The 24,640-nt window shown below is 48.3% G+C and overlaps 1 protein-coding gene across 4 annotated transcripts in view; it reads right to left on the reverse strand.

The window, feature by feature from the left end:
• Nucleotides 1–24,640, reverse strand: part of DYM (dymeclin) — a 300,303-nt gene that overhangs the window by 172,305 nt on the left and 103,358 nt on the right. For all 4 annotated transcript variants that reach the window (XM_056138010.1, XM_056138009.1, XM_056138012.1 and 1 more), the window contains exons 10-12: nt 23,404–23,529; nt 19,086–19,199; nt 17,445–17,539 (exon numbers count right to left, since the gene is read on the reverse strand). In XM_056138010.1, the coding sequence (XP_055993985.1) occupies nt 17,445–17,539; nt 19,086–19,199; nt 23,404–23,529 (335 nt within the window). The remainder of the gene's footprint in view (nt 1–17,444; nt 17,540–19,085; nt 19,200–23,403; nt 23,530–24,640) is intronic.

Raw genomic sequence — 24,640 nt, forward strand, 5'->3', positions numbered from 1 at the left:
CGCCTATTAGAGTTGTTACCAAGGCCCTGTCTTGACTTCCTCTCTATCTCCTCCTCTGTCCTGTGCCTTAAGCTGCGATGTGGAGCCATGCAAAGGGGAAACAGAACCTCGGGCTGGGGAACACATTATCCCAGAGGTGCCTGATCCCTGAAGCCTGCAAACAACCACGAGTCAAGAAGGAGTCAGCAAGCTGGCTAAGCCCTGACAACTCCCGCTCGCCTCCCCCCCACCCCCCCACAAAGAAACACAAAAAGAATTAGCAGAAGGAAAGAAGGCAGCTGTTTCTTTTGCTGTGTTCTAGAATGTTTCAGTAACACTTGGGGGTCTGAGAGCTAATACCGTGGGTACGGTCACTTACTTGCCTTGCTTGAGACCCACGCAGCTTCCATCCCATCGGGAGTGAACACTGAGCACTGCTGGGTATGGCCCCCAAACAAACAAAACAAAAGTAACATTTCAAGTGCCCATTTTGTACCATTTGAAAAATTAAAAAAAAAAAAACCCTTTTCTAGAACCTATGGGAGGGAGGGACTTGCCACTTTTCCTTATGTGCGGCTGTTCTTATGAAAGTCCCATTAAAACATACATTTAAAAAAAAAAACCCAAACAGACAGATTCTCTACATTTCTAAACCACTTCAACTTGATTTCAAGAAAATAAAAAATTAAGAAAACCAATACGTGGTAAAGAAGACACCGCTTCATAAATTTCTCGGGAAAGCAAATAGATGGAGACAGATTGTTAAGAGCTAATTGAGAGTAAGTGCAAAGTGGAAATCAAGTCCTTTAAAGATAACAATGTAAGGAGATGGGGCCACGTGGCTGCCTCGGCACAGCCGTCAGCATGGAACGGCCGCGTGGTGGGTCTTCAGTTTGCTTGCGGGATTCAGGAATGCCAAGTGAGGAGTCAGTGGTCATCAACTTAACCCTGCTCTCCCCAGAGTAGCTCCACCTGCTACTTCAAGAAGAACAGGACACGCCTGAGATGTGGGAGTTGTGGGCTCCACAGAGAGGAATTCCCTCTGAGCTACTCATCCCCGATAACCTCAGGCTGGATTTTATCAGGTCAATCATCTGTGTCTCCACGGGGTGAGCCCTGGGAACAGCCCCAGAAGATATGAAGCCTGTGCAGGGCCTGGAGGGTCTGGAGCAGGGCTGAAAGTTTCGGCTCAGCAGGAATGTCTGCCCTCTCCCCACTGTCGTGCCCGTGGAGACCAGGGACAACCCAAAGGGTCCTTTTGTTACTCTCTGAATCCTCCCCGCCCCATAAGGGAACAGGTCACCTTCTGTACTGGACACTGAGTGCATACAAGGAGGCGATGCAAACCACTCACGGCCGCTCTCCTCTTCCCAGACCTGGAGGTGACGTTTCTGCACATGGACAGTCAACCTAGTGTCCAAATGTGGGTCACCTTATGTTTTGCTGTACAAACTCAAAGACATTTGGGTGCTATCGAGCTTCAGAAATTTACTGTCCAACATCGATGTGTGGCAGGAAATGCAAAATGCTCCTAAGACTCTATGTACGAGACAGCCTGTTTTTATGAAAAGACACAGTCACAGATGATTGGAACTCGACGTGGGGGCTATCAACTGCCAGGGCATCAGTCTAAGATTATCTGAAAGTAGGCAATATGGCTGTCTTCAAGCGTGTATATGTGTGTGTGTGTGTGTGTGTGTGTGTGTGTGTGTTGCTTTTTGAGTCACACCTGGTGATGCACAGGGTTACTCTGGCTCTGTACTCAGGAATTAACCCTGGCGGTGCTCAGGGGATCATGTGGGATGCTGGGAATCAAACCTGGGCCAACTGTGTGCAAGGCAAATGCCCTACCCACTGTGCTATTGCTCCAGCCCCTCTATTTTTTTAATTAATCACTCTGTGCTGCTTTGTGTCATAATGGTTATTTTTGAATAATCATTTATTCTAAAAATAATACCCATAAGCCAGGTATCTACTATTGAGATATACATTATTTCAAAGAACCTTCTATAGATAATCTTTTACGGTGAATGACACCTCTTATTTTGGAGGGCCTGGGCGATCACACCTGGCAGTACTCAGGGCTTCCTCCTGGCCCTGCACTCAGGGGTCACTCCTGGCACTGCTCAGAGAACCGTACAAGGTGCAGGAGATGGAACCAAGGGCAAGGCAAATGCCTTACCCACCGCACTATGTCTCCGGCCCTTGAATGTCTACTTTATTAACGCATCATATTAACTGAAATAGTCCTTACTAGTGGGTAATTGAGTTGTTTCTAAAATTGTTAATTAAAAATCCTGCCAAAGCGAACTATACATTTGCCAATAATCAGGAATGCAGCTCTGTTGGGTCAAATGGTTCCAGATCTGAAATCTGGAGAGTGCTGTGGCATTGTTCTCCCAGGGGCTGTACCCATCCTCCCTCCCATTGCCAAAGTGTGGGTGTCTCTTGCACATAACCATACAGACAGACTTTTCTGTTCAGCCAGGTGACAAACAGCCTTGCAGTGGAGTTGTAGAATGCAGTGGAGTTTTAGTTTTCACTCATTAAAGCAAAAGTGAGTTTATTTATATATATATGTATACTTTAATATATACTTAATACATATTTGTTTAATATAGCTCATATATATTTAAGGACAATTTTATGCAACTTAAAATCTTCCAACTTTTTGTGAAAACTATTATCTTTAGGCAAACTGGTCATTACCTTCAGGATCTTTACCGGCAGCTACGGGCCTGGTTTGAATTAAATTATATATTATTTTTCCCACTTCTGAGGAAAATCTCAGGAAAATGAATAGCCAGGATCAGACTACAAGAACAATCACTACGTCTCATCCATCCTAAGCTTAGCACCGGGGCTGGTGGCACCTGATTAAGGGTTTGCTTTCACAATAGAAACGCTTTCTTTGGAAGTTCACAGAGCAACAGCACCACCCAGGGGAGCTTTGGCTCCAGCACCCCGCCCATCACGCGGGCCAGAGAGCAAAGGGCCAGAGGGCTCTATCATGCCTTTCCCAGGCTCTCTGGGCTCTGCCCTTCACACTTGAGGCGCCTCTCAGCCTCTCTTCTAGAGACAACAGGGCCAGCATCTCTCAGCCCCCAGGCCAGATCCGGCTGCCCTCAGAGCCCAGCGGCCAGGTGCGAGAGGCCCGCGGGGACCAGGCATCTGTGCTCAAGCTCTGGGCAGACAGCTGCTAGAAAGGAGGAATTCCCTTCTGATGCCTGGCAGCAGTCAAGAGAAGAACCTCCACATTGAAGGGAGATTACAATGAAGTCAAGAAAGACACAAAAACAGAACCTGAAGGGACCACGCTTCATTTTCCATCTCAGGCCTTTTCTCTTCTACCGAGAATGTGGGGATGATAGCACTGCTCACCGTGCCCGGCTGCCCTGTGGCACTCAATGCCCCAGGGTGGCAGGCAGCTGGGATCCAAGAGAGCCACAAAGGACCCTGCCAGCACTCCTGTCCTCCGCGGGTCCCAGGAACCTGAGAGCTGGTCCCATCATCATCATCATCATCAGCGGATGGCAGAAACGTGAGGCGAGTGATGCTCTGGGATGGCTGAGCCCAGCATAGAAGCTTTAGCCTCTGTCTCCTGGGGCATGAGTGAGGACTGAGCTTCATGGGGGTGGTGGGGGTTGCCACGGGGAAAAGGACACGGTGCTCCAGGCCTCGCTTCAACAGACCTCCCAGCTAAAGTAGGCCCCCAGGCCAGCCAGGGAACGGGTCCAACTGGACATCCTCCCCAGGGGGTATCCCGGCTGCACACAGCAGGAGATCTGAGACCCCCTTAACTCCGTGCCCAACCCCAGGGCCCCTTGAGGGACGCAGCAGGTGGGTCTGCTGAAACCGCCAACACTGGGGGCAGTGGACAGAGCAATCAATAACTGGGATAACTGTTTCATAGCCAAACCCCGGCAAGATGAGCAATAAACGTAAGAGACAACTTACTCGGCTGACACTGCCAATTCAAATTTTAAAAACCAGACACCCGGCACTTCTCTATGCAGAGAACAAGCAGGGCTGATGCAGCCTGCACGCCCAGCTCTGGGCACTGATGTTCATCAGGGCCAGGGAGGGCCTCCCCGCCGCCCCCCGTGGGACACGGAGCTGGGCGTGGCCACACGCCCCAACAGGTACTGCCCCCAAACAGAGCACACAGCTAGCTACGACAGGGGAGCACGAGGAGACACAGCCAGCTACTGACCACATGGCTGGATGGAAAGTGCTCGCGCGGCTGAGCCAGAAACTGCCAGGGTGGACAGCGCAGCCAGTGACCTCCAATGCGGCCACCCTCTGCAGCGGCTCTGCAGGGAACTCCAGGCCCTTCCCACACAAGCGCGCACCAAAGAGGTGCCGGGCAGAAGGCCCTGGCGCACCCACGGGGGAGGCCCTGACGGTCCCTGGCCCTGCTGAGGCCTCACCACATGCTCAGACCCTCCCACTGGTCAGCAATTAATTACTGGGAATGACCCCTGCTGCCCCCAGCACCATGTGGGAGGTATCCAAAGATTCTATTTATTAAGAATCAAAATACCCTTTTATTGTTATGTGAGTGACACCTATAAACATTAATTGTAGCAGGAATGAAACCGAAGCACCTAAAAGAGTCACACATTTATTTAAATATAATAGTGACTATACCGCAAGTCAACACAGATAGCATTTAATGAAAAGTAAAGCTCTCCCAAACAAAAACTGCGGCATTATCATGGTCTATTGCCACAGATTTCTTTATTGTCTTCCTCAGGGGGGAAAAAAACAAATTGGATCTCAATCCTGCTCCTTAAATCAGTCTGGTTTTAACTGAGACTTAGGAAGGCGATGCTACCTCATAAAGATATGTATTTGGGTTAGGAAAGCGTAGATCAGGGCCCTTTGTGGAAAGTTGGAGATATTCATCTTTGATGTGACAATAAAACTCAAGTGGCAGTTTTATGTTGGTTTTTTGATGGGGGAATGCGTGTGAGGGGCTACACCCAGTGGTGCTCAGGGGTCACTCCTGGTGGTGCTGAAGAATCCTCTACGGCTCTGGGGATAGAATCAGGATTAGCCAAGGTAAGGCAAACACTTTAACCCTTGCAATATCTTGCTGGCCAAGCGGTACTTGCTCAAGTATCAGTTAAAATGCAGAATCCAAGATCTGCTGCGTTAAGGTTCATGAATCTCCTTGGGCATTCTCGGGGGAGAAGCCTCCCAAGCAGTGCCCAGTGCCCAGGGGCCCCTGCGGTCCTCCCAGCTAAGTTGGGGAGATACTGACTGGCTGTGTGGATAAGGCACTGCTCAGGGCAGTGCTGGGGCTAACCGGGGTCCCCAGCAGTACTCAGAGGTTCTCCATGGCCATCGCCAGCAAAACTCGGGGACCACTAGGGCTAGGGGCCAAACCGGATCAGTCGCAGGCGAGGCATGCACCCCGACCTCTGCACTCTCTCCAGCCTACTTTGCACTTTTAATGACTCTCTTCACCCGAGAATAATTTTGTGACTCCAGGCTTTGGGCCTCTGAAGAACAGGACCCATGAAGTGACACCAGTTTTCCCAAGGCTGATAAGTCTCACCTTACAATAGCCAATGAACCCCACTCACTCTGATCTCACCGATCTCCTCCAAAAGTCATGGATTGGGACTGGAGCAATAGCACAGCGGGTCGGGCATTTGCCTTGCATGTGGGCGACCCGGGTTCAATTCCCAGCATCCCATATGGTACCCCGAGCACCGCCAGGATTAATTCCTGAGTGTAGGAGCCAGGAGTAACCCCTGAGCATCACTGGGTGTGACCCAAAAAGCAAAAAAAAAAAAAGTCTTGGATTATCGGGGGGCTGTCAAACTCACGGTACCAACTGAGATTTCTTGAATTCTGGTTGTGCTCGTGGCATTCCAAGGTCACCACTGCCAACCAACACTGGCGGAAGCTTTCTCTGAAGTGGGAGGCTCCTTACTCATTTGCAGAAAAATTTCTGCCAAGTCCTAAGAACCAAATTGTCATTTTGGTCACACTGGTGGTGTTGGAACACTAAATGCCCGAAACAACTGTATGAAGAGCAACTCTGTAAAATCATTGTTTTTAATACTCGGAGGTGACTGAGGGGACCTCACAGTTACTTCACAAAGAGTATTAAAAAGATGTATATGGGTGAAGGATCTAGTTTTACCACAACTAATCACTGTCACTGTTTCACCAATGGCCTTCAAGTCAAACGACTTTTTTTCATTGATTCATTTTGATTTTGGGGTCACTCCTGCAGGTGCTTGGGGAACCCCAAAGTGCTGCTGAGCAAACCTGGCACTCCTGCGTGCAGAACTTGGAGCAAGCCCCTCAGTGAAAATCTGCTGTGTTCTTTTTTACCACAGGGTAAAGTTATGAAAAAATATAGTGAGTTGGGCCAGAGCGACAGTGCAGTGAATGAAGAGGGCATTTGCTCTGCTTGCTAATGACCTGGGTTCGATCCCCAGCATCCCATTTGGTCAACATAGCTCACCAGGAGTGATCCCTGAGCACATACCAGGAGTAAACCCATAAACCCTGAGCACTGCTGGGTGTGGTCCAAAACCCAAAAAAATCACACACACACACACACACACACACACACACACACACAGAGTGAGTCATGGCACCAAGTTCTAGTACAGCTGCTTTGACTGATGCTAGGGTACCAGTGTTTTTACCCCACTCTGCCTTTGTAACTCTCTGGCAGTAACAGCATCCGCTATCTTCTTATAAAACTACTGTTGACCCCATAGAAACAAACGTGGTCTGTGAAGCATGTGTGCTGGAGTGGTCAGAGTCAAGGTGGAGAAGGTACAGAGTGAACACTCCCCTCTGGCCAACATGCCATTATCCCCTTCCATATGGACAAACGCTGGCCCTGCCATAACAGGAGGAGGATTATTTCTAGGCGAGGGCCCTGTCTGGGTTCCAGTCTCAGCTTCCCCATACTCCGAGTGAGCTGATGATGATGGGGCTCAGGATGCCGCGGGCCCCACATCTATCCCACAGGACTATGCACCCTCCTGGTCTAGGGCTACAGTCACAAGGAAGACAGCCGCCATGCAACAATGACCCTGCGCCAAACTGGATATGAATAAAGAGAAGGCGGAGGAAGGCTCAGGCCCACGGTCTGGAGGACAGTAGTGACACTTGCTTTACTCTGAGCATCTGTGCAGGGAGCAAATCATAACAGATGCTCAAAAAAAAAAGTGTCCTTTACATAATGAAATTTTGCAGATGAGTTGTCTAAATTGCTACAAAAATCACTGGCTATTGAGGAAGAAGTAAGAAATATAAGGAAACAAACCAAAAGAGGTCATAAATTGATCTATTTGTTGAAGTGGACAATGGAACCTAGAGTTGCATCAAAGCTTCCTCTTTAAATATGTTCTGAGTTTCCACATCAAAGAGGAAACCTGCGACAGGGTTAGGACAGGTTTCTTAAATGCAACCTCCTTTCTCCACTGAAACTCATCGATGGATGAATTCACAGATTGGAGAACCTTCCACGCCAGCAGCCGGCCACTCTCCCTGCCACACCACGTCCGCCTGTTCCTCGCTCGCCTGTCACACACTGGCCGGGCAGCTCTCCTCTGTGTCTCCAGCCACCAAGAGACTTTAAATGATTGGACAGGGGTCGGAGGGACAGTACGGTGGGCAGTGTGCTTGCCTTGCACGCAGCTGACCCAGGTTCAATACTCGGCAGCCCATTATGGTCCCCCAGCCAGCCAAGAGTGATCCCTGAGTGCAGAGCCAGGGGTAATAGGGCTGAACCACAGCTGGGTACGGCCCAACAACCAAAAAATAATACTATAAAGTAACGTGACTGGGGAACGCTAAGATTCCAACAGCCACAGCACTATTACAAAGTTGTGTTACTCGAAGTAAGGCCACAAATTAAAACTGCAGGAGATGGGCTCATTAGCGAATGCAGCATCTGTATCTTAGCGCCCATTTTGCTGATATTTTTCACCTTCTCATAAATTTGAGTTAAAAAAAAAGTTGGGAGGTTGGGGAAAGCATAATTTTAGACATCCATTCATGCCAAGGGTTTTGAAGGGCAGCTCAGGGCGGGACCACAAGTCAGAGGGTGACTTCCCTCCGCAGTGACGGGGGAAGGAGAGCGAGGTGCGCTGTGAAGGCCTCAGGACACAGCGTGTGCTCCCTCTCTCCCCAGCCACCCTTGGCGCTCTCCACAGAAGCCGGCTCTCCATTCCGGCTGTACTCGTCTAAACTCTCTCATGTTCTGTTTACTCCCATCTCCCCTGTTAGCGCGATGAGCTGTAGAACTCATCTTCTCTATCTCAGATATGGAGCTTTTTGTTCAAAGTCCGTAAGGCACAAGAAACTCATCAAGAAAGAAAACTAATACTTCCGTGAGTCATATTTGCCTTAACATTTTATAACCTGTCAAGGATCACTACTACGTTTCAATGAGAGAAAAGCGACAGAGATGAGACAGCACACTGGGCACGCCTGCTCTCCCTCCTCTGTTCCAGAAAGAGCGAGGTGTCCATGGTTCTCCGCCTCCTGCTGCCACAGTGCTCGCTGGTCTGGTCAGAGGGTCACCCGGGTTGCCGTATTTCCACGTGTTAAAACGCATGCTCCTATCTCCTTCATGCTTCTCAGAGGTCCTCCCGGGCCACCGATATCCTACCTACCCTGAGTTTGAAACGAAGGCAGTCTGGGGATGTCAATGACCCTCGGAATCAGGCAAGTCACTGAACAACACCAACACCAGGGCTGGAAACTCACACCGACACACGGACAAATGAGAGACTGTTCAAGCCTTTGCTTCCTCCAAGGCATGCAAACCCAAAGAATTCTCGCGGAAGAGACAGAGCCTAGAATGCCATCAGTAAGTCCTGTCACCCCGAGGTGCCGGCCTGTCCAATCATCAACAGATGTCCATCCTTCCATGAATGTTCTTTTCAAGTGAACAGTCATAGAAGATGCTACGGAGCTGAACAGGGCGTGGCCAGGTGCAAGGCAAGGACCTTACCTCCTGAACTCTCTCTCTCCAGCGTCACAAATAACTAAATTTAAAGAACTCTAGAGCTGGAGAGATAGGACAGTGGGTAGGACCCTTGCCTTCCACGCGGCAGACCCAGGTTCAATCCCCAGCACCCCAATGGGGTCCCTGAGCAATGCCAGGAGTGATCCTCGAGCACCGACAGGTGTGGACCTAAAATAAAATAAAAACCTCTAATGACTTGATGTAGAAGGGAAATATTTGAGTCGGATGAAAAGAGAGGCATTCCCGGCTCCATGTTCATTTGCCGGGGGTCGGGGATCAGAAACACACTAAGGGCTGTTGTCCGTGAGCACATCCACAGCCTTCTCCCCTCACCAGTTTAAGAGGGGGGAGGCGGCGCAAAGCCTGGCAGGCTCGCAGCCCGAATTCCACCCAGTCCCTGAGTCTCGTGGGGTGCAGCCCCAGCACTGGGGTCCCTGAGCAGCAGAGTCAATTCCTGGGGGCCCATACTAACCCCACAGTCTAGTTGCCCAAGAATCACCAGGGCTTTAGGACCTCGTGAGCATCATTGGGGAGGTAAAACACGAGGTATGTAAGGAAGCCTCGCGGTCTCTCCTACTACACACGGGGGTACCTGGCCACTCTGGAGGCTGGGCTGAGGGATGGTGTGGCAGAGAAGGACCGACAGAGGCTCGGCCCCTTTGACTGAAGATGACTGTCCATTTCAGGACATGGAGGCCTGGGTCGAGGGCGGGCGGATTCATCTCAAAGCTCTTCTGGCTGGACGCCAATGCAGGGGAAAGAGCATTGGGGTCTCGCCCAGACAAAGCTGGGACAGCCACTAGCCAGCTGTGAAACCCAGTTCAGACCTGGCCTAAGTCTCTGGATTACGACTAGACTTAAATCTAACATAAGAAAGGGACGCTTGATGAGACACTGAGGTGAAGGGTATGAATTTGTCACTCGATGGATCTTATGTTTAAAATAATGTAGTATCCCTGGGGCCAGAGAGACAGTGCAGCAGGCAGGGTACTTGCCTTGCAATCAGCTAGTCCGGGTTCAATTCCCTGCACCTCACATGGTCTCCCTCCCCACGAGATCCACCAAGAGTGATTCCTGAGTGCCAGGAGTAAGCCCTGAGCACTGCCAGGTGAGACTCCCCAAACAAAACGAACAATAAAAAACAAATTCTCTCTGATTCTGGTTGTGCCAAACTATTTCTGATTCTATGCACCATTCTAAAAGGTGTCAAAAGTGTCCAAAATAGAGGAGGAAGCAACCTGTGTTTTTTGTTCTGTGTTTTTTGCTTTTGGCTTTCTGGGGTCCCACCCGCTGATGCTCAGGGGTTACTCCTGGCTCTGCCCTCAAGAATTTCTTATGGTGGTGCTGGGGAGACCATATGGGATGCTGGGAATCAAAATCCCAGCTGGCCAGTGCAAGGCATGCAGCCCCTCCCCTGTGCTTCTGCAGTTAATGTGCACATCACTGCATGTGAAGACAGAGCCAGGCCACGGACATCAATGAGAAGGAAGGTTCAAGAGCTGAGCTCCCACTGGTGGCTGTGAGTAATGACAGAAGGTGAACGCTTGAGTCAGAGACTGAGAATTTTTTTTAGTTCTTAAATTACATGACGAGCTTTAAAAACTAGACACAACTCTCTACTGCCCTTATAAAATGGCTTTAATTAAACGTCCAATTTGTTTTAGTCTCAAAGCTAAGAGAAACCAGAACGCTTTCCATCCTGTCCTGCACATTCATCCGTGCCACGGGACCAAGAAGGCTGCACAGAACCTGCCGACTGTGAAAGAGCCTAATCATCTCAGAGGAAGTCCCTGAGTCCTGTGTGCTAGCGTGGAGGTATTCATTAAAGGTCTATTGTGGGCCCTGGGGAGAGTGGAGAGTAAGAGAGGAAAGGAAGACACCCTTTTTATCTCCATAATTACCACCCGGCTTAAACAACAAGCCTTGGCTCCTCGGGCCAGGCCAGAGGGGCACAAGGTCAGGACCAGAAGCTCCCCCAACCCCATCCTACTTCCTCGCCTGTGCCGCGCCCCCCTCCACCCACACATGCGTTGGGTCCTTTCTCTCCCTGCACTGAAGAAACAGAGCAAGTTCCTAGCAGCACGTGGCTCCAGGGAGACCCAGTGGTGGGCTCTGGCCACTGGGGTCCGGAGAAAACAGGAAGAGTGGTCAGGTCTCGGTTCTTGAGAAGAAAGCCAGGCAGACAGCAAGGGCGCGGCGCCTGTACTGGGAGCGAGCGGGGAGGGGCAGCTGCCACCGTCCAACAGGAGTCAAAGGCTCAAAGCAAAGGGGATGTGGGCCAGAGGCATCCTGGCGAGGTGCCCGGGTCCCAGCGCCCTGCAGCGCCCCAGTGACCCTGCCATCTGATGGGATCTACAGCAACAACCTGGCCTCCACCCACTGGAGGTCAGTAGCGACCTCCTCCCCAGCTGCAGTAACAACGACAAACAACAACAACAACAGGCTGGAGTGACAGAGTGGTGGAGAGGTGCTTGCCTCACATGCCGCTGGCCTGGTTCATTTCCCGATACCACGCCTGGTCCCTGGAGTGCCGCCACGAGTGATCCCTGAGCACAGCCCGGTGTGGCACCCAAGAAACAAAAGCAAAACAAAATACCAAAACGAGCACCATTCTGATTCCAAATCCGATCAAACGCCTCCTGGGGGTAAGAATCCCCATCCACAACCGGGCTCGTTGGTGGCAGGGTGCTGCAGTAGAGGCCCTGATGTCCGTGGCACTTACAGCTGGTCAGATCTGCCCACTGCATGCGGCCACTGCGCAGAGGACTGCAGCCGGACAAACGGGCCTCAGGCCCTGGCCAACAACATGTGAACCTCAAACCTCCAGGGCCCAATCAGCCATGACGCCTGCGAGGAAGGACCTGCAGTCTCTGGCGTGGGGATGGTGGGGTGGTGAAGACAGACGAGCAGGCCTCAAGACAAATCCCAGGGCCGGGGCGATAGGTCAGCGGGAAGGTGTCTGCCTTGCATGTTCAATCCAGGGTTCAATCCTCGGCGTCCCATAGGGCCTCCTGAGCACCCAAAGTGTTTCAGAGTAATTCTTGAGTGTAGAGACAGGAGAGAGCCCTGAGCATCTCTGGAGGTGGCCCAACCCGCATTCCTGCAAGATGAATTTCATCTTGAGGCTGGAGAGGTGGATGGCAGAGCTCCAAGGCTTCACAGTGGGAGCCCTGGGCTGGACCCCTGGCTCCGTCTGGTCCCCTAATAACCCCTCTGGGGGCCAACCCCCACAGCTCCACATGTGGGAGGCCCAGGCACTGGGTGGCCCAAGTGTCTCCTCCCCCCAACACGAGTCCAGTTGCAACATCATACAGGTTTGAGGTCTGTGGCTAATGGGGTTAACGCAGTTCACAGTGTGGCCCAGGTTCATACTAATGTAGCCCCTACTGTGTGCTATGGGCCCTTCACAAATAATAATGCCTCATCCCCTGAAATGGCAATGCCTGAATCCCAGTTCCACCGGTGGCCAAACGAGCAAAACCAGTTAAACTCCTCCAAGACTCCACAGCCAGTGCTCTGCAGCGAGGACCCTTGGCTGGCTGGAGTCCGTACTCTTAACCCCTACAAGGTGCCGTGGCCTCGGTGAAAAAGAGAAAGATGGGCAATGGGCCTTTGGATGGTCCGTCAGGTGGAGCTCTAAGCACAGATGTGAGCCTCTAGGGCCATGAGTGAAGAGAGGAGAAAGCAATTTAGGATGCGCTATTAGAGAGAAGTACAAAAGCGGAAATAGGTAAAGTCATTAGGGCAGGAAGTAAAAGGGTCTTTGCAACCCTGGCATATTACGCACCCGAGACAACGGGTGTGGGTTCTATAAGGAGCCACTTCCGGGAGCAGTGGGCATGGAACTCAGGGCCTCTAACACGAGAGGCATCTGCCCTGCCACTGGCTCCATATGCCTGGCCCCATAAATAGTTTTTTTATTTTTTTGCTTTGTTTTTGTTGTTTCTGGGCCACACAAGCCATGCTCAGGGCTTACTCCTGGCCCTGCACTCAGGAGTCATTCCTGGCAGGGTTCAGGGGACTATGACAGGTCCCAGGGAACGAACCTGGGTAGGCCTCGTGCAAGGAAAGTGCCCCCTCCCTGCTGTATTCCCTCTCCAGCTCCTACATCTTTTCACTGAATACCACACGATTCCCAAATACTCATTATCAAATACCCATGCAAAAAAACACTTTGTATCAATAGTTGAGCAAAACCCAGAGCATATGGAGTGCAAGATACCATGTCATTAAACACGAAACAATAGCTCAGCTACCATATGGGAATATTCCTTACCTTACATGCAGCTAAGGTTCTGAAAAGCATGATTCACATCCTACTTTTACAGCAACAGAACATGTTACTGCTTTCCATTTTGTTTAAGATGAAATATTGGCTCTTCCTAGTTTTGCAAGTGACAGAAAATTACACTGCATCTTCCCAGAAGAGAACTTATAAAGAACACGTATATGAAAACTGATTACTACTCGCTCGAAGGAATCACCACAGCATCTGGTGAATACTGCGTGGAGCTACTGTAATAAATCTTCTGTACAGCTAAACAGCGTTGTTTTGCTTTGGTTTTTGTTTTTTTTTAAGTGTTCCCCAGCATACTTCCCAATTCTACATCCTAATCACATTTAGTGGAAATGAGCTTCATCAAGACACAAAAGACTGATGTCCCTTCCCCAATCTGAGACAACAGCTTTAAAGGAAACAAAGCCACTTTTTCAGGCCCAACTCCACATACTGTGCAAATTCTTATATGTGCACAAGTCCTCAGGGATCTTGTTAAGATGAAGGCTTTGACTCGGGGGGTCTGTCTCTGGGCCCACACAGAGCACTTCTAACCTCTCCTCCCGGCTGAAACAGCTACATCGGGTCTACAACGGACTCAACCGTGGGCCAGAGAACAAAAGCTTCATTGGCATTTGGCATTTGGGAACTTTGGGAGCTGCATGGCTTTGGTGTGGCAATGGGAGAGGGCGCTGGGGTCGCCCACAGAAGTGGATGGACTGGAACTTTGAACTCATAAAATCCTTTCACAGATCGCACATCCTTTTCTCCCAGAAGGGAGCATAACATCACACTCTCCATAATCATGCCACCAGACCCAATGCCAGGCCGTTTTACTCAGGGTGCCCCAGAGGGGAGGTGGGTAAGACGCCTCCCCACTCCAAGGGACCCAGCCCTGGCAGCTGAAAACCTCCAGAATCCAGCCGTCACCACGCTCATGGCTGCTCTCCACACACTCGGGCAGAGCCTCACCCATGAGTGAACCTATTTCTGGACCACACGGCCACATTTGCGGCTGCACAATACTTCAGACCACACTCCCTACCCATACTCCAAGATTACAGCACCATGTTTGATAGGCTTCAAAGTAGGAGGCAACCAATCCTAGAGGGAAACATACATTTTTTTAAACAGATATAAATACATAAAAGCACACAAGTCTCAACCGTTAACAACATGTAAATGATCTCTTGTAGAAGGGTTTAATAGCACCTGGGTGAAATAAAACAATCTCCACACTCTTTCCTCTAAGGATACTTTTTTTGTAGCATTTTTTGCGGGTTTTTCAGAGCAAACAATACAAAATATATTATTTCGGTTCTGCTTTGGGGCAGGGATTGGGCTTTGGGATGGAAACATCCGAAATATGGTGGTGGGAAGGTGTAATGGTGGTGGGATTGGTGTTTGAATATTAAATGTGATCAAATATTGTGAACTACTTTATAAAATTTTTTAAAACATTTAAAAGAGAAACAAAAATAAAATAAAATCCTTTCAGAGCTCACACATGCGTGCTCGTGTTGCCATGCTAAGGAAGTTTACTTGGCTGTTTTTCTCCTGAATCGGGGTGCCCTCCACAGAAGGCCCTGATGGTCCACACAGCGGGCTCCCCTGCTACAACACCTCAACAGGGCCCCACCGCGTCCACCGAAGGGCCTGGAATGCTCCGGGGCGGGGGGGGGGGGGTGTCCCCATGTACGGGGGCCACGCACCCTGCTGGGAAGCAGGGGTAGGAAGTCGTGTCCTGGCCCTCAACAAAGTGGCTCCCGCCTGCTGCTGAGTCCTCCCCCCACACCCCCGCACATAGGAACTTGTGTTTTATTCTGAATCCGCCACTTTCAGCAATAGCCAAGTTGGTCTTCCTGTTTCCTTGGCTCCAGAATTACAAGCTACTCGAGGGCAGCAACATTTACCACTGGTTTGGATGTAACTCGTGCCAGGGGCAAGCAGCTAGGGATACTGTGTGGTGAGGGACAGCAGCACTGTGACCTGAGATGGCAGGACTATCGAATACCCCAGCGCCCCGTGGGAAGTTTCTATTTAAAAAAATAAGTGAGACGAAATCAAGCGCTGGTCCTTACATATGGCAATCTAAATATTCCCAAGCCACAAGTCTAAATGACACCTCCTGCATCTCCCAATATGGGCAGAGTGCTTGCTGCGTTACTTCACATTTCCCCAGCAACTGCACCTAGAAAGTAAGTTTAATCTTCTCTGAAACATTTTTCTCGGGGCTTAAATTGTAAACGAACCTGATGAACTCACACTGGTTGAAGAAAATTAATCTTGTAATGAAATCATAACATCATTCTGAAACTTCACCAATGCAAAGGAAAATAGGGCTCAAAGAAATTTGGGCATCACTAAATCTGTCATGTTAGAAAAAAGCACAGTGACAGTGGCCTAGAGAGAGAGCACAGGGGTTAGGGCATTTGCCTTGTATGTGGCTGAGCCAGGTTTAATCCTGGCACTTCAAATAGCCCCCCAAGTACCACTAGCAGTGATTCCTGAGCACAGAGCTGGGAGTAAGCCCTCATCTCTACCAGGTATGACCCGAAACCAAAGACAGCATGGTGACAAAAGAACTAAAGGGTCCTCAAGATACCTGGGAGAACTTGGGGTCTAAGGAGATGCTACAGTGACTTTAAATCAGGAAGTCACCTCAGTCCAAAATCAGCCAACTTGACAATCTCTCAAACAACAAACACAGAAAATAACCCCCATAATCTATGAAGACCAGAATGACATGAACAGAAGTCAATGGAAAATCGCCTCTCCTAAATTCTGGACATAAATCAATAGACAACCTAAGTTAATTCCAAATAACTTCAAAAAAATGAATCCAAGTCTCTAGCCAATGGATAAGATATGAGATCAAAATAAAAAGTAAAACGGACTTGGGATCGCTACCAGTGCGGGAAGACAAAAACTAATTATCAAGACTGACAATACTTTATAAACCAAGAATTAATAGCACTGGTTTGATTTCATGACTTGCTGAACAAACATTTTATGTGAGAGTTGTGAGGGCAATATTGATTATCCAACCTACCTGAAGAACAAGTAGTGCCCACATATGCCAAAATTCCTTGCAAAAGATATTCATTCATCTTCACTGAATTACCTTTCCTTGAAAATTACCTCTCCTCGTCTTTTGAAAATGGTGGGTATTTGTGGCAGGCAGAAAACCATCTCCCATAAAAAATGCCTGCATTCACATCCCAAGAACCTTTGGATACGTGGGCGAGGAACATTTGTCCTGCCCAGGGCCATTTGGTTTCCATAACATTATTCACGGGCCAAACAGTACGGGCAGATGGGCTGACGAGGAAGCTGCATGCCTGTCCCATCATGCATCGGGGCCAGACCAAGCGCTTTTGTGAGCTAGTCTCCACTTCTCCTTACATAGAAAAAGGGATTCCATGATTTTGATTGAGCTAATAACCTTAAGAGAAGGATATTTCCCCCGATTACTCAGGTAGGAACAAAGTAAGCCGTGGACACCCCATGATGGAAAAAGGAAGCAGAAGTAAAGGCCTGAGTGAGAAGGTGTGAGAGGGATTCAACAGGTGTGTGCAGATGGTTCTGAAAACAGAAGGAGGGGCCCGTTCCAAGGCCGCTTCTAGCAGGCAGGAAGAGCAAGCAACGGGTCCCTTCCGAGACTCTCCAGAAGGCTACTGGGGCATTGCTGATTTTTACAGCAGAGCAAGAACCACAATGAACGTCTAACCCACAGAACCGTCTGGCAAATTTGTGAGGTCTTTTTTTCATCTTAACTACTAATCTGAGAGGCTTTTTAAAAAACTATTTTTATGTCATCATTAGAAAACCAATCCAATGGCAGACAGCTATGAAAAGAATTCTCTAGCACATGCCCCACAAATCACACAGCTGTGATGTCCCCCAAGCGCTGGCGGGACAGACACGATCCCGGGTGGAAGCGGCTCGAACCACTCAAAACGATGGCACGAAGAGAAGGGAAACCACAAACCGTTACCTGGGGTCCAGAAGCTGGATTAAAAAAAATAAAGCAAATCAAAGTATTTTCAACCATGCATGAAGGTAATAAAAATGAAGCAGGACATTTTGAAATTCCTCATAGGAGACATTACAATGGAAAGAAACATCCCTCCTTGGGTTTTTGGGGGTTCGCTCTGTCTTCCGAAGGCCCTTATTTACCTGATGATCCTCTGAGCAGCATACTGGTGGAGGGAACGGAACTGCGCCGACATGTTTGCCAGAGCGGCCAGGCAGTTTGTGTGCAGGTACTTGTCCTGTCAGAAAACAGCAAGTTAGTTTGTTTGTTTATTTATTTTGCCAGACAGAGAATATTTATTAAAGGATTAGTAGCACACAGAACTTCACACTAGGTGCTAATGAGAGGCAGCAGGCAAAAAATTGCCCAAGTACTATTGTCAGCTCATAGCACACAGACATCGACCACTGGCTCTGTCATTCTGTGTTGGGTTCTGGGGGCTGTTCTGTGTAGGCTGTAGTACAGGAAACCAGCTGTCCTGACCAGGTGAAAAGTTCCACAAGTCTCTTGAAAACAGCAAGCTTAAAATACACATCTGGTCTCCTCATGCAACAACTGTTGGGAACTAGACGCGTGGGTAAGTTGAGTCATCTCTGGGGCCAAAAAGCTCAGGCCCTGAATCCCTTCCCTCTATTCCCAAACCCATACAGCCCTGAAATCTCAGTATTCTTTTTTGTTTTCACACCCAGGTAGAAGCAACACCTGGCATAAATGGGACTGAGATGCTGGTCCTCATTATGCACCGTGTGAATACTGAAATCTTTCTCTGTGGGAATATTCATGTTCAAAACTGCACTGCGCTCTAATGGCTATGTCTAGTGTAGCCTATGCATTGCAATTCTCTTTCTAAAATCAAAACTAAAGCCCACTCTAAAGCACATCTGGCTCCACAAGTCTCAGATAAAAGGCTGAGGCGTAGCTATACGTTATTCCCAGCGAGGGAAATAACTGAAAAGAGCTTGCAAGCTTGACTGCACCTCTGAGCCATGAATTCCACATGTACCGTCAACACTGACAGGGATGGAAATTTGCTCCGATGTACTGCAAATACAACCCTGTACAATGACCCCCGAATGCGTTCAGGTTTCCTCTTCCTTCTTTTTCTCTTTACCGTCTGAACTTACATTTCCTCATGTTTGTGTCCTCCTACAATTGGCTGCTGCTGTTTTCAAAAGACAAATCAAACCTGGTCATGTAACAAAGACAAAGTCTTTAACTTCAATGGGCTCCGTGGCTGTTTCCCATTTCTTGTAAAATCTCTGGTAATCCGATGTACTTAATGCAAGAAATGGGCACTGCACACCTTACCTCAGGACCATGCTGACTGGTGGAGGTGTGTTTGACCTGGGCGCTTCGCGAGAATGGAAGCCCTCTGCATACTGAAACTGCTTCAAAACTATAGCTGACCCCTGAACACAGGTCTCAACTGTGCATATTGACATTTACACAAAGTTTCTTATAAACAGATGACAAATGTGCATTATTGCTAAAACAGTACAGCACTCCAAATGTGTGTTCTTGGTAACATTTCCTAGCTCACTTCACTGTAAGGCTACAGTTTACAATGCACAACACACACACACACACACACACACACACACACACACACACAAAACTGGGGTCACTGCCTATCTATGCCATCAGTGAGGCAGGCCAGCAGCCTGAATGATACAGTATTGTGGGGGGCAGGAGGGGGAGCTGCACCCCCTACCCCCACAATCTTCACAGGCCAACTTCCTGCTGAATGTATTTACAGAGAGAGAAAACCGGCTCGGCAAACTTACCCTTGTCCTTGTCATGTTGTACTGAATGGTTCTTATCACGACTAGGATCAGGAGACTCCCCAGAGAAATTTCAGTTAAAACCCGTTCGGAATACCAAGTAATGTTTTTTAATATCTGCGACAGAAAAAGAAAAGTCGAGGTGAGTAGCACTGTTTCGGGGAAATGGTCCCGCTGGGCCCTGAAGGACGAGGCGCCGTGGGGAAGCTCAGCGGGGAGGGCAACAGAACAGCCCGGTGGGCCAGGTGAGCGACCTCCTGCTCGGCCTCTCCCCCTCTAACCTCTCATGGCAAGGAAACAGAGGAGGTTGTGGCCAGCACAGCACCACGACCGGAAAGGGGGGTGGCACATGGCTTGAAAGCTCATCCCAACTCGGGCCAAACTGGTGTCCACACCAAGGGTCACTTTCTAACTAAAGCTGGTGCTGTGGCAAGGCCTGCTCCCGACAGAACCCCTGGGGCAGGCAGGAGTGCAGAGAAGCCCACTCCGGGCGGGGACAGCCCAGAGGGGTCAAAGGGACAAACCCCTTTGCCCCCAACCAGCTCGGAGGCGCACTGGCGCATCCCACGATCCCGTCCATGCACGGCCTTCCTCCCTGGCTTGCGAGGCCCAATGTGCCACGTTCTGCTGTTCATTCGTGAGAGACCAGGGGCCCACTGCTGCACCCGGGCAGAGCATGGAGTTTCCGCCCACCGTGACGAGCGAGGCCCCTTCGGAAGAAATGAATCTAGACTGTCGTTCATACCGAGGGGAGAGACAGCACTTGGGTCGCTCCAAAGTAGGGGAAAGCAATAATCTGAGAGGCGTGCTGACTTCAGGCTAGCCTCTGTGTCTGCTCCCAGCATGAAGAGCGTACCAAGAGGGAGACAAGGACACCGAGTGAAACAGAATCTTAAGGGTCAGAGAGAGGGAGTACAGTGTGGAGGGCATCTGGGGACGCAAGTTTGATCCTCGGCATCCTTATGGTACCGAGCAGCACCAGGAGTAGTACCTGAAAGCAGAGTCAGGAGTACGCCCTGAGCATCACTGGCGGGGCCTCAAACAAACAAGCAAGAAAAAGTCAAACTCTGAACCAAACCAGTGCGCTCAGAAAGTGACATTTGGGGATTTTGTTTTTCTTAAATGATGGCGATGGCCAGGAGTGCTCCTGGGGGCCAGGGCACTGGAGGCAGGCTGAGGGGCCCCGGGGCTGTACCGGGGAGTGCTGCGGGTGGGACAGGCAATGTGGTGCCAGGGAGGGGCCTCAGGCACGTGCTGGCCATGTGCTTTACCACCTGAGTTACCGATCACACCTGCCCCTCAAAAATATAGTGATAATTTAAAGGTAACTAGAGAAAATGAACTGAGTTACTAGCAGGATTTCTCACTGAAAGGCAAAAATGGATAGAGTTAAGTTTCACTGGATGACTGACTATACCCTGTGACTGTAAGCATAGTATTATGATTATTTTTCAAGTGCATACTTGTTATGGTGACCTTCTAAATATTTATGAATGAAATTCTACAGATGTTGTTTAGGTTACTGTTTTCAGACTTGAACCAAAATATAAACGGCAGCAACGATGGTACAAGTAGAGGAAGTAAAACCCCAAGAATGTTGGTGATTAGACCGGGAGGATGCATTCGGGATTTTCCCCAACATTTGCTGTCTTCATAAGAACTTTGCCCACCCAAAAGGACAGAGAGTGTAAGAGGGATTGTGCCTGCCACAGAGGCAGGAGGTGGGAAGAGGTGGAGGTGGCAGGAAGGATACTGGGAACACTGGTGGTGAAGAATGGGCACTGGTGGAGGGATGGGTACTTGAACATTGTTTGAAACACAATCATGAAAGTCTGTAAGTCTGTAAATGTATTTCACGATGATTCATTAATATTTTTTTTAAATGGGGCTGGAGCAACAGCACAGCAGATAGGGCATTTGCCTTGCACACGGCCAACCCGGGTTTGATTCCCAGCATCCCATATGGTCCCCTGAGCACCGCCAGGAGTAATTCCTGAGTGCAGAGCCAGGAGTAACTCCTGTGCATCTGTGCATTGCCGGGTGTGACCCAAAAAGCAAAAAAAGCAAAAGAAGCAAAAAAAAAATTTTAAATGGACAAAAATTATTAGTTATAAACAAAAAAAGAAGTTCATCAAATATATCAGCAAGGTGCAACTAAATAGGCTGATTTCCAATGAAACAAGTAATGTTAGAAGTAGGAAGGAGTCTCATTTTAATTTTAATCTCTGGTGAGATCCGAAAGAACTGTGAATTGCCACACTTGACTGCTTTTCTTTGTGCATTCTACTCATTTTCACAGTGCCATGACGGCTATTAACATACAGACTAACAAAATAGTTTATTTTGGGGGAAAAAAAAAGAAAGAAAGAAATCAGGTTATGTGATTTAGTATATTTAGACATTTCAGTACTGGGAAAGTATGGGCAAGTGAATTAGTGATTTGTATGTAAATAAAAACCCGGGTAATGAGGTGTTATAGAAAAATGTAAGCATGTACATAAAGGGAAATGCAAATACCATACACTAGACAACAGAGCTGTAATGATTAACACAATCATGGTAACACGACAGTTAACCATAAATAATGGCAAGACGGAGGAAGAAAACGTCTATGAACGAGGACGGGAGCTGGAAACCCAGATGGAAACCCATGAAAGTGAGAGAGGGAGCTAATGACTCATCTTCCAGCCGAGGAAGGCTGGTGCCAGAGACGCTGTATGGCAGGCTTGCTTTGCATGTGGCCCACCAGGCTTGAGTCTCAAACATCACTGGAAGTGATCCCTGAGCACAGAGCCAGGAGTAAGCTCTGAGCACTAGGGCATAGGAAGTAAGACCTATGCCCCATGCCTGCACCCCTCTTACCTCCAAAATAAACTCCAAAAACTAAAACCAGCTTGGTTTGGATACTAATTAGTATCTAGAACCTAATAAATGAAAAAAGAATGATATATGGAGGCTGGAGTGATAGCACAGCAGGTAGGGCGTTTGCCTTGCTCGTGGCCGACCCAGGTTCGATTCCCAGCATCCCATATGGTTCATGGAGCACCGCCAGGAGTAATTCCTGAGTGCATGAGTCAGGAGTAACCCCTGTGCATCTCCAGGTGTGACCCAAAAAGCAAGGAAAAAAAAGATATAATGAGGTTATTTAGAAGAACAGAGTCAGGGGGTAGGGGATGGGGGTTGATGGGAGGGAACCTGAGGACACTGGTGCTAGGAACTGTACACTGGTGGAGGGATGGGTGTTGTAACGCTGTATAAAATCTAATCATGAACAGCTTTATGAGGGTTTATCTTTCAGTGATTCAATAAAAAAAGTTAAAAAATAATTAAGAAGAACAGAGTCAAAACCATCTCTCTTTAGGAAGTGGTAACCAAGAACAGAGTTCCACTAAGGTTCTTCAACCATGTACATGTATTACTTAGACCCCCCAAAAATTGTCAAAAAAGGAAAATAAAATGGATTGGAATGAAACTCATCAATAAAGCTAAAATTGAAGTCAAATTATGACTGTAGCTCTATTCTCCTCCCACTATTCATTGATTTGCTCAAGCGGGTACCAGTAAAGTCTCACAACAAATTCTGAGACTTGTTACTGTTTTTGGCATATCAAATACATCACGGGGAGCTTGCCAGGCTTTGCTGTGTGAGCGAGATACTCTTGGTAGCTTGCTGGACTCTCCAAGAGGGGCGGAGGAATCGAACCCAGGTTGGCTGCATACACGGCAAATGCCCTACCCACTGTACTATCATTCCAGCCCCCAAAGTATGACACACTTAAAAAAATTATATTAGACTGATAATTACAGTTTTCTTAGTATTCTTGCCTTTCTTTTATCTTCTTTCAATTATTCTATACACAAGGAGCAATTCCCTGTGATTACTTCTGTCACAACTAAAAATTGGAAATGAAATGGAGAGTAGCAATTCACCCATGGGATAGCAAAAGTATTTACATCAATCACTAAACATTTTTTTTTTCTTTTTGGATCCCACCCAGCAGTGCTCAGGGGTTACTCCTGGCTCTACACTCAGGAATTACTCCTGGCAGTGCTTGGGGGACCATATGGGATGTCGGGGATTGAACACCTAGGTCGGCCATGTGCAAGGCAAACGTCCTCCCCGCTGTACTATCACTCTGGCCTCAATTACTAAACGATTTTGAGGAGGTTCATAAATCCACAGACATACTGTCTTAAGTCAGGTTCTTATAGAAATCTCTGCCCAGAAGGAAAAGCAAGGCATGGCCAGGTGCTGGTAAATCTCTCAGGGGGCCTGTCTGTCTGCGACTCTCTAACTCGAATCCAGGTCACGGCAACTCACCACTTCGTGAATGGACCTATTGAAGCCGTCATCTTCTGTAAGAATCAACAGTATTATAAGCGCCATGTACACATGGTGTGAATTTCTTTCTTCAACGTGATAGAGGATCTCAAGAATTGGTAAAACCTAGGGAATAAAACATTTGATTTACTAGTCCAATTTCTTAATGATCAGATTCAGTGTGTTCCAACTTTGCACTTATGTGACGGAGCCTCCGACTTCACTTCAGAGTTAAGACTTTTCTGTGGCAAAAAGCAAGCTCACAAACCATGCTGTGACTAAAAGTTCTTTCCAGTAGACATGTAGCTAAGCTACCAGCAAGGAAAAAAAAAATCATCTCCCTCTGCGAAGGCGAGTCTGAGAAAGTAGCCACAGAGGGGGAGGCTGTTTGCCAAGGGCAGACACCGTTGGTCACACCTGGTTGCAAGCAGAGACCCATCTGCTTTGCGCCTCGCCAGCACGAACGTATCCTACAAGTGGGATGCGCTCAATATTATTCTTTTTTTCCTTCTTCTTTTTGAATGCTCAGGGGTTATTCCTGGCATAGGGGAACCATGTGGGACATGGGGGATCAATCCCGAGTCAGCTGTGTGCAAGGCAAACACCCTACCTGCCGTATTAATGCTCCAGCCCACAATGTTCTCTTCTTAATAGCAAAAATAAAATAAAATAAAAAATAGAAAGAACTGTCACCCACAAAATCCGGTCAGCACAGGAAATTTCCTAGCAATAACATATTTTCAAATCAAAGCTGCAATAAATATGTATTACAGAAGGCAAAAGGTAGAGGAAGATATCAAAGAGCAATTTGGAAGAAAAACAAATCAAAAAAGAAAAAAAAAAGAAAAAGAAACAAGTCCTGACTTCTCCCCACAAATCCCCAACAAAACCTGTTTTCATATATGTCATTATATCAGACAAGTCTTACCTGTGTCATCATAAATAGGCCAACTTTCTTTACCTGGCTCTTTCTAGAACAGGTAACGTCATGGCTTTCTGTGTATTCCCACCACTTTCCTTAGAATACTCAGGACAGTTTCTGTTATCCCAACCCATCAATAACAAGCCTCCTTCTGCTTTCACTCAGGGAAGGGAGAACACTGCCACACCCCATTTTGCTACTTAAGTCAATATTTTACGCATATCACTGGTGGGCAGATAGGTTCTTTTCTTATGCTCTTTGTCCTTGATGTCACTGTGACATAGAATCTGCTCTTCAATCTGCTCTTGAAGGTTG

Source organism: Sorex fumeus, unplaced genomic scaffold (genome assembly GCF_029834395.1).
Source record: "Sorex fumeus unplaced genomic scaffold, SorFum_2.1 ptg000128l, whole genome shotgun sequence".
NCBI lineage: Eukaryota > Metazoa > Chordata > Mammalia > Eulipotyphla > Soricidae > Sorex > Sorex fumeus.